The 18,710-nt window shown below is 40.0% G+C and overlaps 1 protein-coding gene across 14 annotated transcripts in view; it reads right to left on the reverse strand.

Annotated features, from left to right (window-relative positions):
* Positions 1–18,710, reverse strand: part of LOC133554659 (diacylglycerol kinase zeta-like) — a 244,663-nt gene that overhangs the window by 93,193 nt on the left and 132,760 nt on the right. For all 14 annotated transcript variants that reach the window (XM_061903651.1, XM_061903653.1, XM_061903648.1 and 11 more), the window contains 7 exons: positions 16,198–16,253; positions 11,843–11,905; positions 11,678–11,751; positions 7,295–7,406; positions 7,080–7,166; positions 4,786–4,898; positions 4,575–4,675 (listed from right to left, as the gene is read on the reverse strand). In XM_061903651.1, the coding sequence (XP_061759635.1) occupies positions 4,575–4,675; positions 4,786–4,898; positions 7,080–7,166; positions 7,295–7,406; positions 11,678–11,751; positions 11,843–11,905; positions 16,198–16,253 (606 nt within the window). The remainder of the gene's footprint in view (positions 1–4,574; positions 4,676–4,785; positions 4,899–7,079; positions 7,167–7,294; positions 7,407–11,677; positions 11,752–11,842; positions 11,906–16,197; positions 16,254–18,710) is intronic.

The raw sequence follows: 18,710 nt of genomic DNA on the forward strand, positions 1-18,710 counted from the left end.
TCAGGGGTCGGCAACCCGCGGCTCTAGAGCTGCATGCGGCTCTTTGATCACTCTGATGTGGCTAAGCTGCATACTTTCACTACACTATTTTACAAAATACCAAAAAAGGACATTTTTCTTAATATCTCATTGACAAAATTATTCAACCCCCTAGTTACATGCATTAGTACTTAGTAGAACACCCTTTGGCAGTAATTACTTCCTTCAAACGTGATACATAACTGGACACAAGCTTCTTGCAACGATCTACAGGTGTTTTAGCCCATTCCTCTTGGGCAAAGGCCTCCAGTTCATTCATATTCTTGGGCTTGCGTGCTGCAACTGCCTTCTTCAAGTCCCACCACAGGTTTTCTATAGGATTTAGGTCTGGCGACTGTGAAGGCCACTCCAGAGTCTTCCAGACCTTCTTCTACAACCACTCTGATGTTGATTTGGTTGGGATCGTTATCCTGTTGGAAGGTCCAACGTCTCCCAAGCCTCAGCTTCGTCACTGACTTCATGACATTTGCAGCTAATATATCCTGGTAGGAAATAGAATTTATAATGCCTTGAACGCGCTGGAGATTCCCGGTACCTGAGGCAGAGAAACAGCCCCAGAGCATGATTGACCCCCCACCATTCTTAACAGTAGGCAAGGTGTTATTCTCTTTGTAAGCTTCATTTTTTCTCCTCCCGACATAACATTGATTCATAGGCCCAAAGAGTTCCAGTTTTGTCTCATCACACAATAGAAGAGTTTCCCAAAACCTTTGGGGTTTGTCCAGATGATTTTTGGCATACTGCAGTCTATTTTTCTTGTGCCTGGTAGTCAGAAGTGGGGTGCGCCTGGGAGTTCTGGCATGGAGGCCTTCATCTCGTAGTGCGCGCCTTATTGTCTGGGACGAAACCTGCGTTCCCCCCTCTGCAATGTCCTGTTGTAGTTCCTCAGCTGTTACCCGGGGGTTTTTCACCACTGTACGCATCAAATACCGGACAGCAGTTGCACACAACATCCTCTTTCTACCATGCCAAGGTAGTGTTTCCACTGTGCCTTTAGCTTTAAACTTGCGAATTATGCTCCCAACTGTGTCTCTTGGAATGTATCTGCTATTTTCTTATATCCATATCCTTTCTTATGAAGAGAAATTACTTCCTCTCTTGACTTCTTTGACCACTCCCTGGACTTCACCATGTTGCAAATACACCATTGACCATCTACAAGAAGCTGAGCGTCACAGTCTTTTTCAATCAGTTTAATTGTTGCTCGTTACGGTTCTAATCACATCTACAGGTGTTTTCAACACCTGATTGAAAAGACCTTATTCAAATTCTGTTCTTAAGAGTTGTGATCTTCAAGGAGTTGAATCATTTTGTCAATGACATATTAAGAGAAATGACACTGTTTGGTATGTTACAAAATATAATGTTGTAATTCAAGTTGCATTTGTCTATTTAATGCATCTTTATTTGATATGACTATAAGCAAAATACGGAATAAATGTCCAACTTGCTAAAACACCAAAATTGTGTGGGGGTTGAATAATTTTGATCACAACTGTATGGACATTAAGGGGGAACATTATCACCAGACCTATGTAAGCGTCAATATATACCTTGATGTTGCAGAAAAAAGACCACATATTTTTTTAACCGATTTACGAACTCTAAAAGGGTGAATTTGGCGATTGAAACGCCTTTCAATTGTTCGCTGTCGGAGAAATTACCTTTCACCCGTGACGTCACAACAAGAAGTAATCCGCCATTTTCTCAAACACATTACGCACACCAAGTCAAATCAGCTCTGTTATTTTCCGTTTTTTCGACTGTTTTCAGTACCTTGGAGACATTATGCCTCGTCGGTGTGTTGTCGGAGGGTGTAACAACACGAACAGAGATGGATTCAAGTTGACTTACGTGGAGTGTGCTAATCAGACATATCAATGGTCACGGCATGCTAATCAATGCTAACATGCAATTTAGGCTAGCTGTATGTACATATTGCATCATTATGCCTCATTTGTAGCTATATTTTCATCCAGCCTTCCCCTCCACCCACATTTAATGCCAAACAAACACATACCAATCGACAGATTCAAGTTGCACCAGTAGTCAAAAGATGCAAAAGTCCCTCGTTTGTTCTGCACACTTTACCGACGATAGCGATGCTACAACAGAGATGGCACAGTGATGTGTGGATATCCTTTGACACTCAAAGCAGATGCATTTCCAACGATAAAGTCAACGAAATCACAAAGGTGAGTTTTGTTGATGTTATTGACTTATGTGATAATCAGACATATTTGATCACGGCATGACTGCAAGCTAATCGATGCTAACATGCTATTTAGGCTAGCTGTATGTACATATTACATCATTATGCCTCATTTGTAGCTATATTTGCATCCAGCCTTTCCCTCCACCCACATTTAATGCCAAACAAACACATACCAATCGACGTGTTCAAGTTGCACCAGTGGTCAAAAGATGCAATCGTTGGTTAGAAGGCGATCACCAAATTTATCCTCGTTGCCGCTGTTTGTCGTGATATGGCTCCATAGCTTCAGTTTCTTCATCAATTTCGTTTTCGCTATCTGCCTCCACACTCCAACCATCCGTTTCAATACATGCGTAATCTGTTGAATCGCTTAAGCCGGTTAAATCCGAGTCTGAATCCGAGCTAATATACCTTTCTGTTCTATCCGCCATGTTTGTTTGTATTGGCCTCACGCAGTGACGTCACAGGAAAATGGACGGCTGGATATAGCAATGGTGAAAATCAGGCACTTTGAAGCCGTTTTTCTGGATATTGCGTGATGGGTAAAATTTTGAAAAAAACATCGGAAAAAAAATTATCCACTGGAAACTGATTTTTATTGGTTTTAACCCTTCTGAAATTGTGATAATGTTCCCCTTTAAGTCTGCCTTTTTACAGGTTATGGAGTTGTCGAGGGACATTTATGTCAATCCTCCCCCAGAAGCTGACTGTAAGGGGGTTCTTTAAAAACTAAAGTCTGTGTATGGCCTTGCTGATGCATCTCTCTATTGGTACAACAAGGTGAAGGAAATCATGCTGAGCACAGGTGGTAAAGTGTCAGTATTTTATTGGCTGGATGATGAAAACACAGTGATGGATGTCATGTCGATGATTTTCTGTGAGCAGGCTCATCAAACTTTTCAGAAAAAGGGATCTCTAAACTGAAGTCTGGGTTCCAAGTGGGATGTGAGTAACATGATCATTTCTGCTATTTTGGAATGGATATTGAAACTGTAAATGATTCTGTACAGTTGCATCAGCACAGCTAAATTGAAAGTCTGCACCCCATTCACTTACAGCCAGTCCGTGCTCTATAAAGAGTTGCTCCTCTTAATGAAACAGTAAAAGAACGACTCAGATTAAAAATAGGACAGACACTCTGGGTTGCAGAACAAACCAGACCTGATGTAATGTTTGATTATTGTGGTCTGGCATCTAATCTAAAGAATGCGACTGTGCAATCAATTCACAATGCTAATAAGTTAAGTTTGTAAACTGAAACCTGAAAAAGTGACTTTGAAATTTCAACATTTGGGAAATGATAATGCTTTAAACCTAACTGTATTAAGCGATGCTTCATTAGGAAATCTTCCTGATGGAGGTACACAAGGGGGCATGTTTATCACCCTAATGGGAAAAGGAGGATCATACTCTCCCAAGAGGATTCAACGAGTAGTGCGAATCACCCTTGCTGGAGAGACTTTAGCCATGTCGGATGGAATAGACAACGCTGTGTTTCTTGCCACCCTTTATTCTGAGCTCACTACTGGCACCGCTGGTCTAAATGCTCCAGCGTTAGTTTGTGTGACTGATAATCATTCCCTCTATGATGCTCTTCGATCAACAAAACAGGTCACAGAGAAAAGGCTTCGGTTAGATATAAGTGGCATCAAAGAACTAAATCACAACAGAAAAATACAGAAAGCGCTTTGGTCAGTAACAAAAGCTCAACTGGCAGACTGTCTTACAAAAAATAGGGCATCACCCTTGTTGCTTTTGAAAGCATTGAATGAAGGAAAATGGGTTCTTACCTAAGTTGATTTTATTGTTTCTGTTGTTTAAAAAGACATGTATTTGTACTCAAGAAACATGTGCTAAAAATATATGTTTGTTTATAAATGATAGGGAGATTGTTAACATGTTTCTCCATATACTGGGTTAACGCATACGCAGTGTTTGTGGCCGGGAAGCGGGGATTGAGTGTTTCCGTTTTTTCCTCTGTGCTGGAGTTGATTAAAAGTTGTAAACCAGAATAAACGTTGTGTTTATTCACCTTCACTTAACAGTTTTAACAAGGTAAAAAACATACATTGGAAAAGCTTAATTAATGTTATGTTATTGAAAATTATTCTAGACTTCTAACCCTCAATGAAAGTAAATCTGGACCTTTGAGAAATAAGTTTGAGAACCTGTGCTGTAGACTCTAAAGCAAACAAAGACAGATATTGTCATCAATTGGGTACCTTGTAGTTTAATAAAACCCTTACAAACATGGATTATTATTACCAAGCAAGTTTATATTTCACATAATATATAGAGTAAATGGTGTATTTGTCCTTACATGCTTGCCGCAATTTGTCGTTGTCGTAGTGCAGAGCCTCATAGTCACTCATGCTGATTCTGTTGAGTCGAAGCTGCAGCCTCTCTGGAGCGGGCTGCTGGCTGAGGCACCAACATCACAAAGTCAATTTCAGTACTAAATCTATTTACGGTACAAAAGGAGTTTCATAATCCTAAAAAGAGAGACTTGCATACAAAAAAAGGTGACTCACTTATTGAGATGTTGCAGGGATGTCTGACATTTGGTCTTCTGGACCATGTTGGCCTGGTTTCTGAGACTGATGTTGATAATAGAGGGGGCAAGTCTACATGGTTCCCCATCCACCTGAGAATAAACAATGCAAATATGTGAACTAGGACATTTTTAATTACTCAAGTGTCGTAAACATGTTTTTATCTGGTTCTCAACGAAGGAGGACACTTTGTCTCCTCTTTTTTATCTTCCCTGTTTTTGCTTCTGTGTCTCGTCTCTTCTTGTGTGTACTTTTTAAAGTCTCTTTTTTTCACTTCTCTATATATCTAAACATGGACTTGATCAATTCTCAATGCAATTGAAAAGATTCTCTCGACAAGAAGCTCAGGTTTGGGGGAACTTTTCTGTACGACAGAACGTCTGCTGCTGGATACACAATGAACCCATTGGAGAAGTGGAGAGTCATGTGCCTTGCGATTCTTACCGTTGAGGACACTGATGATGTCTGCCTAATCGGAACTATGATGACAGGGCACATGCTGGTTGGCTTGAGCGTTGCCCTGGTGTAACCAAAAACTTGGAAGACAATGGTAGCCGTTCAAGGTACCCTGAAACTGCCTGTCATTAATGATGAGATGAGCAGGGGTGTAGGCACTCAGACTGTGCTGATTTCTGAACTAGATCACAAACTGCATAACATCTCGAAGAAGCTTTCCGCTCTGTAAACCAAATCATGATAAATTTGAGAACCAGAAACAAAAAATTAAAGTATAAATAACTGTTGAATGTATCTACTCGCCCTAACTTTAACATCCTAATCTACACTTCACCTCCCCAACCTCTGTACAAAAGGCATAACAACCTTATTCATTGTTGTTATTTTAGCATTATTTTACATTCCAGGAAACAAACAAAAACGGTATAAACCTGCATTAACCTAATTGCTTTGACCAGCTCGAAAAGACTATTTTGGACATTTTCTGAAAATTAAATCAAAATCTGTCCATATTATGTTTCTAATTAACATACACAACTGGCGAAAACAAACTCATTGACGGAGGTAGTAACAGCAGTTCTACAAAGGGAGCGTTATTTTTTCCAAAATATTTTTATACAATTTGGCGGGCAGTACAGTATAGTGTCTCTTGGAAAGTTGAAGCATCTGCACATAAAACATATAAAAAATAATTAACCAAGATCAGTTTGTTAGAAGCTTTCAATACCCTTTCAGCACCCACCAACTTAGTTCTTAAGGTAATTGTCCCTCAGTGCCTGTACCAGATATAAACACACAGGAATACATGTAAATATACAAGGGAGCGTTATTAGTTTTCCATATCGGTGTTTAGAAACGTATGTATGTTGCAAACAGCAAAGTAAAGAAATAATAACCTCATTGAAGAAGGTAATAATTGCACTTTTACAGAGGGAGCGTTATATGATATCCAAATCGGTGTTCCAAATGATAAAGTTGCATTTTTTACGTCGCTGCCGCGACCCCAAAAGGGACAAGCGGTAGAAAATGGATGGATGGATGCATAATTCAATAGACCTCACTATCGAGTTACTCAGCTGTTTGTTATTTTCGAGGAAGCTGCTAAATATGACAGAACACCGGCCTTGGCTGCAGAACTCCCCCAGTGAGGCCGTAGCAGTGAGAAGCTTTAAAACCCCTTCCCCCCTTCCTTCACGGCCCTTGCTGGTTGTTTGACTTCATTTAGACCATACCATTAACATCTCCACAGCAACCAGCTGTGTTATCGTGTTGTTACTCTGTGGAATGAGGCACAAGGTCGTAACGCCAAAGTTATGTCGTTGACTTATGGATCCACACGCATCCATGGACACTACACAAACTAGTACACCCGCACCCCAACCCCCATCCCACCTTCGCCTCTTCACCCCCCAGTGCGGTATGCTGACCACGGAACTGCACCGCTTTTTGGCAGTGGTTGCGGCTAGATGCCCGTGCTGTAACACACGCCCATTACAAGTCTCGAGTTTGAATGTGACAACGTGTGCTTATATTTGCTTGGATGTTTTCCGACTCCCACACAGCGGGACCAACAGGAGCATAATTTGAGAGTGGCTTTATTTCTCCCTCTTCTTGTTTCTCTCTTTCCCATCCTTTATGGGGTGCCACCCATGTGGCAACCCATCAGCAATCCTGTCCTGTCTACCCCATCTTATTGTATTTCTATTACTTGGACAGGTTGACTATGAACAAATTCCGTTATACTAAGTGCAATGACGAATAAATCATCTTGTATCTTGACTGCAGAGGGTAAATGTGTGCTGGGTGGGATAGAACACCTGTACGGGAAGAGGCTTTGTCGTAGTGAGGACGACTTCTCGACACTGAGTCAGACGCTCGCCATGACCTCCAACCTGGAGAGTAGCCTATACAAAAAAGGTACATAACAAATATGATGAAAGGAACATGAGCGATAATTCCACAATTATTTTTTTTAATATCCTATACATTACATGCTTAACATTAAAGCAAAATTACACATTTTCTTCCATACCAATGATGTCAATGTGAACCCAATGACCTCAATGTAGCCATCATCATGCCGTTGTGGCTCAAAGTCATGGTGATCACTTGGATTTCCCCAAGGAGTAGTGCCTGCACAGTACCTGAAACACATAAAGACACAAGCACAATAAACGCGCAGCCTCAATACCTACAGTATATCAGCTGATTTTAATACACATACCAAACAAATTATATTAAAAAAATATATCAGTGATTAAGAGATAACGCATTGAGTAGCTCATCCATCCATCCATGTTCTACCGCTTATTCCCTTTGGGGGTCGCTGGCGCCTATCTCAGCTACAATCGTGCGGAAGGTGGTGTACACCCTGGACAAGTCGCCACCTCATCGCAGGGCCACAGTTTGACAGACAACATTCACACTCACATTCACACACTAGGGCCAATTTAATGTTGCCAATCAACCTATCCCCAGGTGCATGTTTTTGGAGTAGCTCAGTGGTTCTCAAATAATTTCTGTCCCAACAGGACAAAAAATGTTCACGCCCCATATCCTCTAAATTGAAATACCATAGGGAATCTAATCATACTTAACTGTATGTGTCAAGCGAATTGTTGTCTAGCACTTGATACACATGTTTTTTGACTTAAAGAGAAACTGCACTTTTTTTGGAATTTTGTCAATCGTTCACGATCATTATGAAAGACATGACGAAGAATAGATATTTTTTTTTAAATGCATTCTAACTTGTAAATACACATAAATAAAAGTCTGCTTAGAGCAGAGCCAATGGGAGCTGTCTATTTCGCCCAAAAAACCCAATAAAAAGCCATTCAAAATCTGGCAACAATACTCTATTTACATTTCGTGATTTGACTATTAACTATAAGTGGTAAGGGAGACAAACTCTTTATTGCAGCGCCTTGATCAAAAGCTTGTGTACAATTTAGACATGATCGACTGGTGAGGTGTTTCCTCGCTTCCTTGCTCCCTAGAAGTTTGTTGTAGATCATAAATTATGCCTTTCACCTGGATAGAAGAAGGCTGAGGTCGTAGTCTGAGAAGTTGATACACTTTGACAACCAATTCAAACCCGTAAATGGTGGCAACGACACAAAAAGACAGTTGGGTCCACCCCCCTTTTCTTCGCAAGGATTATGAGCGATTTTTGTCGATACGGAACTGTATTAACATCCTAGCAGCCGGCATCCTAATGACAGCAGACATTGCACAGTAAGTGATGTTTTCTTAAGTTTGTTGTCTCTCATAAAGTCTGCAGCTTGTAAAAATCAGTGATGCTGTTAAAAAAACAAAACATAAATATTAAATATTAATATACATTTGCCGGTTACCACGTAACATACAGTCGTGGTCAAAAGTTTACATACACTTGTAAAGAATATAACATCAAGGCTCTCTTGAGTTTTCAACAATTTCTACAACTTTATTTTTTTTTGTAATAAAGTGATTCGAGCACATACTTGTTTGTCACAAATAACATTCATAAAGTTTGGTTCTTTTATGAATGTATTATGGGCAGCACGGTGGAAGAGGGGTTAGTGCGTGTGCCTCTCAATACGAAGGTTCTGAGTAGTCCTGAGTTCGATCCCGGGCTCGGGATCTTTCTGTGTTGAGGTTTCATGTTCTCCCCGTGACTGCGCGGGTTCCCTCCGGGTACTCCGGCTTCCTCCCACCTCCAAAGACATGCACCTGGGGATAGGTTGATTGGCAACACTAAATTGGCCCCTGGTGTGTGAATGTTGTCTGTCTATCTGTGTTGGCCCTGCGATGAGGTGGCGACTTGTCCAGGGTGTACCCCGCCCTAATGCAGCTGAGATAGGCTTCAGTACCCCCCGCGACCCCAAAAGAGACCAGCGCTACAAAATGGATGTATGGATGAATTTATTATGAGTCTACTGAAATGTGACCAAATCTGCTGGGTCAAAAGTATACACACAGCAATGTTAATAGTTGGTAACATCTTCCTTGGCAAGTTTCACTGCAAAAAGGTGCTTTTGATGACCATCCACAAGCTTCTAGTTGAATTTTTGACTACTCCTCTTGACAAAATTGGTGCAGTTCAGCTAAAATGGTTGGTTTTCTGACATGGTCTTGTTTCTTCAGCATTGTCCAAACATTTAAGTAAGGACTTTGGAAAGGCCATTCTAAAACCTTAATTCTAGCCTGTGGAGTCAGTTAATTTGTTGGCTTCTCTGGCACGTCTCTTGGTGTATATGTCTTCTAGAGAGGGTAGAGAGACATCTATTGTATGCTCTGCTGCTCTTATAATCCTGTGCAGACTGTGATGCAGTACGTTGTGATGCTCTCTGGTCCTATTATACAAACCCCATTTCCATATGAGTTGGGAAATTGTGTTAGGTGTAAATATAAACGGAATACAATGATTTGCAAATCATTTTTAACCCATATTCAGTTGAATATACTACAAAGACAGCATATTTGATGTTCAAACTGATAAACATTTTTTTTTTGCAAATAATCATTAACTTTAGAATTTGATGCCAGCAACACGTGACAAAGAAGTTGGGAAAGGTGGCAATAAATACTGATAAAGTTGAGGAATGATCATCAAACACTTATATGGAACATCCCACAGGTGTGCAGGCTAAATGGGAACAGGTGGGTGCCATGATTGGGTATAAAAGCAGCTTCCATGAAATGCTAAGTGGATCAAAAAAAGAATGGGGTGAGGGTCACCACTTTGTAAACAAATTGTCGAACAGTTTTAGAACAACATTTCTCAACGAGGTATTGCAAGGAATTTAGGAATTTTACCATCTACGGCCCGTAAAATCATCAAAAACTTCAGAGAATCTGGAGAAATCACTGCACGTAAGCGATGATATTACCGACTTTTGAACCCTCAGGCTGTACTGCATCAAAAACCAATATCAGTGTGTAAAGGATAACACCACACAGGCTCAGGAACACTTCATAAAACCACTGCCAGTAACTACAGTTGGTCGCTACATCTGTAAGTGCAAGTTAAAACTCTACTATGCAAAGCCAAACCCATTTATCAATAATATCCTAAAACGCCGCCGGCTTGGCTAGGCCCGAGCTCACCTAAGATGGACTGATGCAAAGCGGAAAGGTATTCTGTGGTCTGACGAGTACACATTTCAAATTATTTTTGGAAACACAGTACGTGCTGTCCTCCAGAACAAAGAGGAAAATAACCATTCGGATTGTTATAGGCGCAAAGTTCAAAAGCCAGCATCTGTGATGGTATGGGGATGTATTAGTGCCCAAGGCATGGGTAACTTACACATCTGTGAAGGCACCATTAATGCTGAAAGGTCCATACAGGTTTTGGAGCAACATATGTTGTCATTCAAGCAACGTTATCATGGACGCCCCTGCTTATTACAGCAAGACAAGTGTTGCAACAGCGTGGCTTCGTAAATAAAGAGGTACTTTCCTGGCCCCACTGCAGTCCAGACATGTCTCCCATCGAAAATATGTGGCGCATAATGAAGCGTAAAATATGACAGCGGAGACCCCGGACTGTTGAACGACTGAAGCTCTACATAAAACAAGAATGGTAAAGAATTCCACTTTCAAAGCTTCAACAATTAGTTTCCTCAGTTCCCAAACGTTTATTGAGTATTGTTAAAAGAAAAGGTGATGTAACACAGTGGTGAACATGTCCTTTCCCAACTACTTTGGCACGTGTTGCAGCCATGAAATTCTAAGTTTATTATTTGCAAAAAAATTGAACATCAAATATCTTGTCTTTGTAGTAAGTTCGATTGAATAAGGGTTGAAAAGGATTTTCAAATCATTGTATTCCGTTTATATTTACATCTAACACAATTTCCCAACTCATTTGGAAACGGGGTTTGTATAAGCACACCATGATGAAGGGGGAGCAGTTCACCTTCTTCACCTTCTACGCAGGTAGTTGAGGGCTTGCACTAGACAACCTTTCTCGTAGTCAACAAACATCTCTTTTGTCTTTTCCCCAATTAGGAACAGATTGTTTTCACCACACCACAAAGCTAGATGCTACACCTTTTGTTTGTATGATGTTCAAAGACTTCAACGATTGATTAGTCACCGGTGATGAAGACCATTACTGTTATGTAATCGTCAAATTTAATGATGTGGTTTGAGCTGGAGGTGGCCATGCAGTCGCGAGTGAGCATAGTGAGTGGTTAGGCTGAGCACAGTCCTGAGTATGCAGAATAATATACTCTGTAATACTTGGGTATTGTAACTAATTGTAAGGTTTGTGAGACGCTCTAAGGGGACATGCCGACTCTAATTAGCATGGCCAGAACGTCTATAAAATGGAATTCAACAACTGTGATAATTGTCTTCTGACCAGACCTTGCAGACCAAGTGTGAGAAGTGTGTGTTGTGAGGAGTAGGAGTCGTAGGAACAAACCTGGGGATGTTGAGGAAAACCAGACATTGAAGCTTCAAATCCAGAACCTTTGAAGTTAAATCAGTCCCATCACACTGGAGACAAGCAGAAGCAGACACACACAGTGTGTGTGTGAGGGGTGGTGCTTTTAAACATGAGCGGACCGCTGCATTGACAAATTCTTACCACCACTTTGATGTGCTTAGACAGGTCTTTGGAGCTTCGCAGCAGGAAATCTGAGAATGCTGTCTGTGTAACAGACAAACAAACACATTGGCACGCACGCACGCACGCACGCACACACACACACACCTATAAATGTCTATAATGGTCTAAGATCCAGACCAAATGAGAATCTGTTCATATAATATATATTTAGCTAAAATAGCAACCTTTAATCTACAGATTGAACAATGTGTGCTTATTTGCACATTCCGTAAGTAAATTTCCATTTATATATCTTAAACTTTAATAATTGACGTATACAGCATTACTAAATTACAAAAGAAGCTTCAGCATGAATAAATAACATTTGGCAATTTATTACATTTCCCGCTAGTGTATTGGTATATATTTCTGCTCCATAGTACAGATGCTACGATACATGGTCAAATACGGTCTGCCCTGCCATTATAGGCCGCCTTTTTGTAATTAATTTTGTAGTGTGTGTGTCTGTGTGCGTGTTCGGGTCTCAGAGCACATGTTCCTGTGCGAGTAGAGAAAAGCCCTCTCTACGGTGTAATGTCCAAGTGCCAGTGAACAAGACGCACGCCATTATCTGGGGCGTTGTCGACATATCTGCGATGTGGACGTAACTTTAATATATACCAGACAGCAATCTACAAAATTTGCAAATATTAAAATAGTGGTGGCCGTTAAGGAAAAATTTCAGACTGGAGCAGCAGTGCGAAGCAAGTGTGACATCATGCTCGCTGCAGCTTGCCTCTTCGTCAGGGATATTGATGGACAGAAGTGAAGTCTCCCAATACAAGTACACTCTATTAGAACAGCAGAGAAATATACTAGATTTGTTGCTAGTCATTTTTAATAAAAAAGTCACTAAAAGTTTCTAGAAACTTGAAAAATTCTCAACCAAGCACATTATACAATAAGCATTAACACTTGTTGGTATGACAAAACGATATAAAATATATGTTATTAATAATTAATATAACATGTGTTTTATAATTTATGTATACAATTTTTTTGCCTTTTTAAAGATAATCATATCATCATAGCAAATTGTGCAAATTATGCAATGATGTCATGGTGACCACGCCCTTACTGCCAGAGGTATCTTGGCAATCTAGGGGAAACCCTGAACTACCCGACCAAAGTGGAGATTAACTTTTTCAATGCACTTCATCTTTGATATCAATAACACAGCTTTGACGTAATTGATGTGGAATGACAACGCAGGCACGCAATACTAAAATGTCGTAGCCACAATTGTCAAGTTGACCAACAGAACAATTGCAGATTATACACTACTGGTTTCAGCCCTAAAAGCCCATTTTTAATTTAGAGGTATTACCTAGGAAGGACGTAACTTAAGCATTCCATTTCCACGTGGTGGCCATGTTTTAGTGGCCGGGTGAAGGCCACAGTAATGAAACTTCAAAAGATCCTCTCGGCTACCGGTAGTACAGTAATCTAAAATAAAACAGACTCAAGTTTGTTGTATCAGATTAAATGAGTGTAAAGGTGCTAGAGATGCGCGGATAGGCAATGGTATCATCCGCAGCCGCATCACTAAAGTCGTCATCCACCCGAACCAACATTTTATCAAAACCGCAACCGCCCGCCCGTTATTATATTTTAGGGGTCGGCAACCTTTACGACTCAAAGAGCTATTTTGACACGTTTCACAGAGTAAAGTAGACAATGGGAGCCGCAACCATTCTCGCGAATGTTTGCCGGCTCATCCAGATAACGAGAATACGGGCGTGTTATGAAGCTATTGCTTTTGACGCCTTTTACAACATGTACAAACTGCTTGCCAGTCCAGCAACATGTTGTATGTGGCTTCCACAGATACACGTATACGACTGCAAGGCATACTGGGTGATACAGTTTACACTGACGGTTGTGATATAAACAACTTTAACACTCTTACTAATATGCGCCACACTGTGAAGTTACACCTAACAAGAATGACAAACACATTTCAGGAGAACATTCTCACAGTAACAACATAAACGCAACACAACAAATACCCAGAATTCTTTGCATCCATGACTCTTCCTGACTATATTTTACACCCCCGCGCCCCCAACCCCGCCCACCTTACCGACGCATCGGGGGTCAAAGGCAATGGCTTCATAGCACGCCCTTATACTTGTTATTAGGATAACCGCCAGAAGATATTCGCGAGAATATTTGAGGCTCCTATTGTCTTCTTTGCTTTATGACACGGGTCAAAATAGCTCCTTGAGTGGTAAAGGTCGCCGATCTCTGAACTATGTATATTAAATATTTCTGAATGGTTCATACACCACCCGCCTGAATCTATTTAAAATCTGTTTTTTCATCATGTCACCCGCCCGACCCGCAGTTTATCCGCGGACTTTGCGGATGAGACCGCAAACTGCCAATCTTTAAAAGGTGCTATATTGCTGAATTTCCAATCAATCAATAAAGTACTTTCTATTCTATTCTATATGGGTGTAATCCTGCATTCATAGGGATCTGATAATGTTCGAAAATGTATTCAGGTAACTATGAAAATATTAAATGTATCATTAATAGTCCTCCAGTCCCAACTAACCACGATAAACGAGGAAAAACTGTACGCCAACACTTGTATGATAAAATTCACACTTGACCTAATGAACTGCACCAACAAAGCAATCAGACCAGAGTTTTTTGTTTTTTTTAAATAAACCAAACATGGCATAATAATAATAAAGCATAGATTGAGTAAAGAATTCAATAATCATTTTATATTGATATACAGTAGGAATTTTAGAAAAGAATCATCACAAAAAAAATCATGTTAACTTAAACAAGTGATGCAACCTAAATAACAATAAAATAGAAATATAACATATATCAATAACTTCCAAATAGATCATTATCTATCTTAATAAATAAGACATGATAAAGTGTTAAGCAAACACAATTTAAAGGGGAACATTATCACCAGACCTATGTAAGCGTCAATATATACCTTGATGGTGCAGAAAAAAAGACCATATATTTTTTTAACCGATTTCCGAACTCTAAATGGGTGAATTTTGACGAATTAAACGCTTTTCTGTTTATTGCTCTGGTGGCGATGACGTCAGAAAGCGACGTCACCGAGGTAATCCTGCCACCATTTTCATTTTCTACACATTACACACACGGGTCTCAGCTCTGTTATTTTCCGTTTTTTCGACTATTTTTTGGAACCTTGGAGACATCATGCCTCGTCAGTGTGTTGTCGGAGGGTGTAACAACACCAACAGGGAGGGATTCAAGTTGCACCGAAGATGCGAAAGTGTCTGCCGCCAGACCCCCATTGAATGTGCTGTAGTGTCTCTACATTTGACTGGCGATGACAGACATGACACTGAGATGTATGGATAACCTGCAGACGCATTTGCAACGATAAAGTCAACGAAATCACAAGGGTGAGTTTTGTTGTTGACTTATGTGCTAATCAGACATATTTGGTTGCGGCGTGACTGCCAGCTAATCGATGCTAACATGCTATGCTAATCGATGCTAGCATGCTACGCTAATCGATGCTAACATGCTATTTACTGGCGATGACAGACATGGCACAGAGATATAAGGATAACCTGCAGATGCATTTGCAATGATAAAGTCAACGAAATCACAAAGGTGAGTTTTGTTGATGTTGACTTATGTGCTAATCAGACATATTTGGTCACGGCGTGACTGCCAGCTAATCGATGCTAACATGCTATTTACCGGCGGTGCTAAAGCAGACATGACACAGAGATGTATGGATAACCTGCAGACGCATTTGCAACTATATTACCTTTCCTTCCACCCACATTTAATGCGAAAAAAAACCCACTTACCAATCGACGGCTTTAAGTTGCTCCATTATCACAAAATGCGAAAGTCCTGTTCGTTTGGTCCGCACATTTTACCGGCGATGCTAACGCAGCTATTCGGCCATGCTATGGCTATGAATAGCGTCAATAGCTATTTTGCTCAATAGCTTCAGTTTCTTCTTCAATACTTTCATATTCCAACCATCTGTTTCAATATATGCGTAATCTGTTGAATCGCTTAAACCGCTGAAATCCAAGTCTGAATCCGAGCTAATGTCACTATATCTTGCTGTGGTATTCCCATTGTTTGTTTACATTGGCAGCACTGTATGACGTCACAGGAAAATGGATAGTGGTTTCGAAGATAGCGAAAATAAGGCACTTTAAAGCTTTATTTAGGGATATTCCGGGACCGGTAAAATTTTGAAAAACACTTCAAAAAATACAACAAGCCACTGGGAACAGATTTTTATTGTTTTTAACCCTTTTGAAATTGTGATAATGTTACCCTTTAAAAGGTCAGTGTGCACTCACCCCAGCATAGAACATCTTATTCCTGAAACGGCTGGTAAACTTCTCTGGATTGGCTTCTAAAACAGTAATAGAGAGATACAAACAGTACATCAACAATGCATACAAATCGAAACATTATAAACACACATACTGTATATTCACTAAGTTTTAGAACACTTAATTTACACCATGTGTTTAGAGCCGTGGTACTAACCACCCTCATGTATGGCCCGGAGTCCTGGGTCCCTTAGAGACACCATCTATGACTCCTGCACTAAGTTTTTATATATATATATATATATATATATATATATATATATATATATATATATATCACAATACGAAGTTCCTGCAGTCCTGGGTTCAAATCCAGGCTCGGGATCTTTCTGTGTGGAGTTTGCATGTTCTCCCCGTGAATGCGTGGGTTCCCTCCGGGTACTCCGGCTTCCTCCCACTTCCAAAGACATGCACCTGGGGATAGGTTGATTGGCAACACTAAATGGGCCCTAGTGTGTGAATGTGAGTGTGAATGTTGTCTGTCTATCCGTGATGGCCCTGCGATGAGGTGGCGACTTGTCCAGGGTGTACCCCGCCTTCCGCCCGATTGTAGCTGAGATAGGCGCCAGCGCCCCCCGCGACCCCAAAAGGGAATAAGCGGTAGAAAATGGATGGATGGATATATATACACAAAGATAGACAGATAGATGGATAGATGGATAGATGGATAGATGGATAGATAGATAGATAGATAGACCCCAAAAGGGAAAAGCGGTAGGAAATGAATATATATACATATATACGTATATATATATATATATATATATATATATACATATATATATATATATACAGTATATTAGGGGTGTAACTGTAGACAAAAAATTCGGTTCGGTACATACCTCGGTTTAGATGTCATGGTTTGGTTCATTTTCGGTACAGTAAGAAAACAACAAATTGTAATTTTCTGGGTTATTTACTTAACAAATTTGCAAAATCTTCCACCAAAAATATTTTTCTTAGTGGAATATTTGATATGAAGTAATTGGAACCTTGGATAGGTCAATTATTCATAATAACATTGATTTTGATTCAATATTATGTTTTGAGCAATGACAGTTTGAAAGAAAAAAAACTGCTTCTTTTTATTAGTCAACATTGCAACTTTTTCTAAATTACATTTAACCTTCAAGCTTTTTTGTTTCACTTCTGTTATGTTTTTGTTTATTTTAATAGTATTTTTAGAACAGGCCGTGGGCCTTTAAGACATTAGCTGTGGGCCGCAAATGGCCTTCGGGGCACACTTTTGACAACCCTGCTATAGATAATAAAAAATTAAATCTGATAAATCAATGGATTAAAAGCAGAGCCTGGCGACGCATGCGCATTTATCAAAACTCTCTCGCTCTCTGCCCCTCCCTCAAGAATGCTGCTGTTGCGCGAAAAATGTGTTTTGTCTTTAACCCCTTCTTAACCCTGAACGTACATTGTTAATACACCCAACCATAACTCAAAATGCCGGATATTTGAGGCATTTAAGAAACTCTACCCTGACAGCTCCGCAAAAGAGGACATGTCCGGTGAAAAGAGGACGTATGGTCAGTCTATCCTAGCCCGGTCGCTGCTAGCATGCTAGCAAAAGAGGACATGTCCGGTGCTAGCAGAGATCGGGCTAGGATAGACTGACCATACGTCCTATTTTCACCGGACATGTCTTCTTTTGCGGGGCTGTCAGGGCAGAGTTTGTTAAATGCCTCAAAAGTCCGGCATTTTAAGTATTGTTTACGCTACTCAATATGTCCGTCTGGAAACTCGTTCGGTTCACCTCCGCACCGAACAGAAACCCCCGTACCGAAACGGTTCAATACAATTACACGTACTGTTACACCCCTAATATATATATATATATATATATATATATATATATATGGATATATATATATATATATATATATATATATATACACAAACCCCGTTTCCATATGAGTTGGGAAATTGTGTTAGATGTAAATATAAAGAAAATACAATGATTTGCAAATCATTTCCAACCCATGTTCAGTTGAATATGCTACAAAGACAACATATTTGATGATCAAACTGCTAAAAAAAATTTTTTTGCAAATAATCATTAACTTTAGAATTTGATATCAGCAACACGTGACAAAGAAGTTGGGAAAGGTGGCAATAAATACTGATAAAGTTGAGGAATGCTCATCAAACACTTATATGGAACATCCCACAGGTGTGAAGGCTAATTGGGAACAGTTGGGTGCCATGATTGGGTATAAAAGCAGCTTACATGAAATGCTAAGTAATTCACAAACAAGGATGGGGTGAGGGTTACCACTTTGTAAGCAAATTGTCGAATAGTTTATAACAACATTTCTCAACGAGCTATTGCAAGGAATTTAAGGATTTTACCATCTACGGTCCGTAAAATCATCAAAAAGTTCAGAGAATCTGGAGACATCACTGCACGCAAGCGATGATATTACAGACTTTTGATCCCTCAGGCAGTACTGCATCAAATACCGACA

Source organism: Nerophis ophidion, linkage group LG06 (assembly GCF_033978795.1).
Source record: "Nerophis ophidion isolate RoL-2023_Sa linkage group LG06, RoL_Noph_v1.0, whole genome shotgun sequence".
Taxonomy (NCBI): domain Eukaryota; kingdom Metazoa; phylum Chordata; class Actinopteri; order Syngnathiformes; family Syngnathidae; genus Nerophis; species Nerophis ophidion.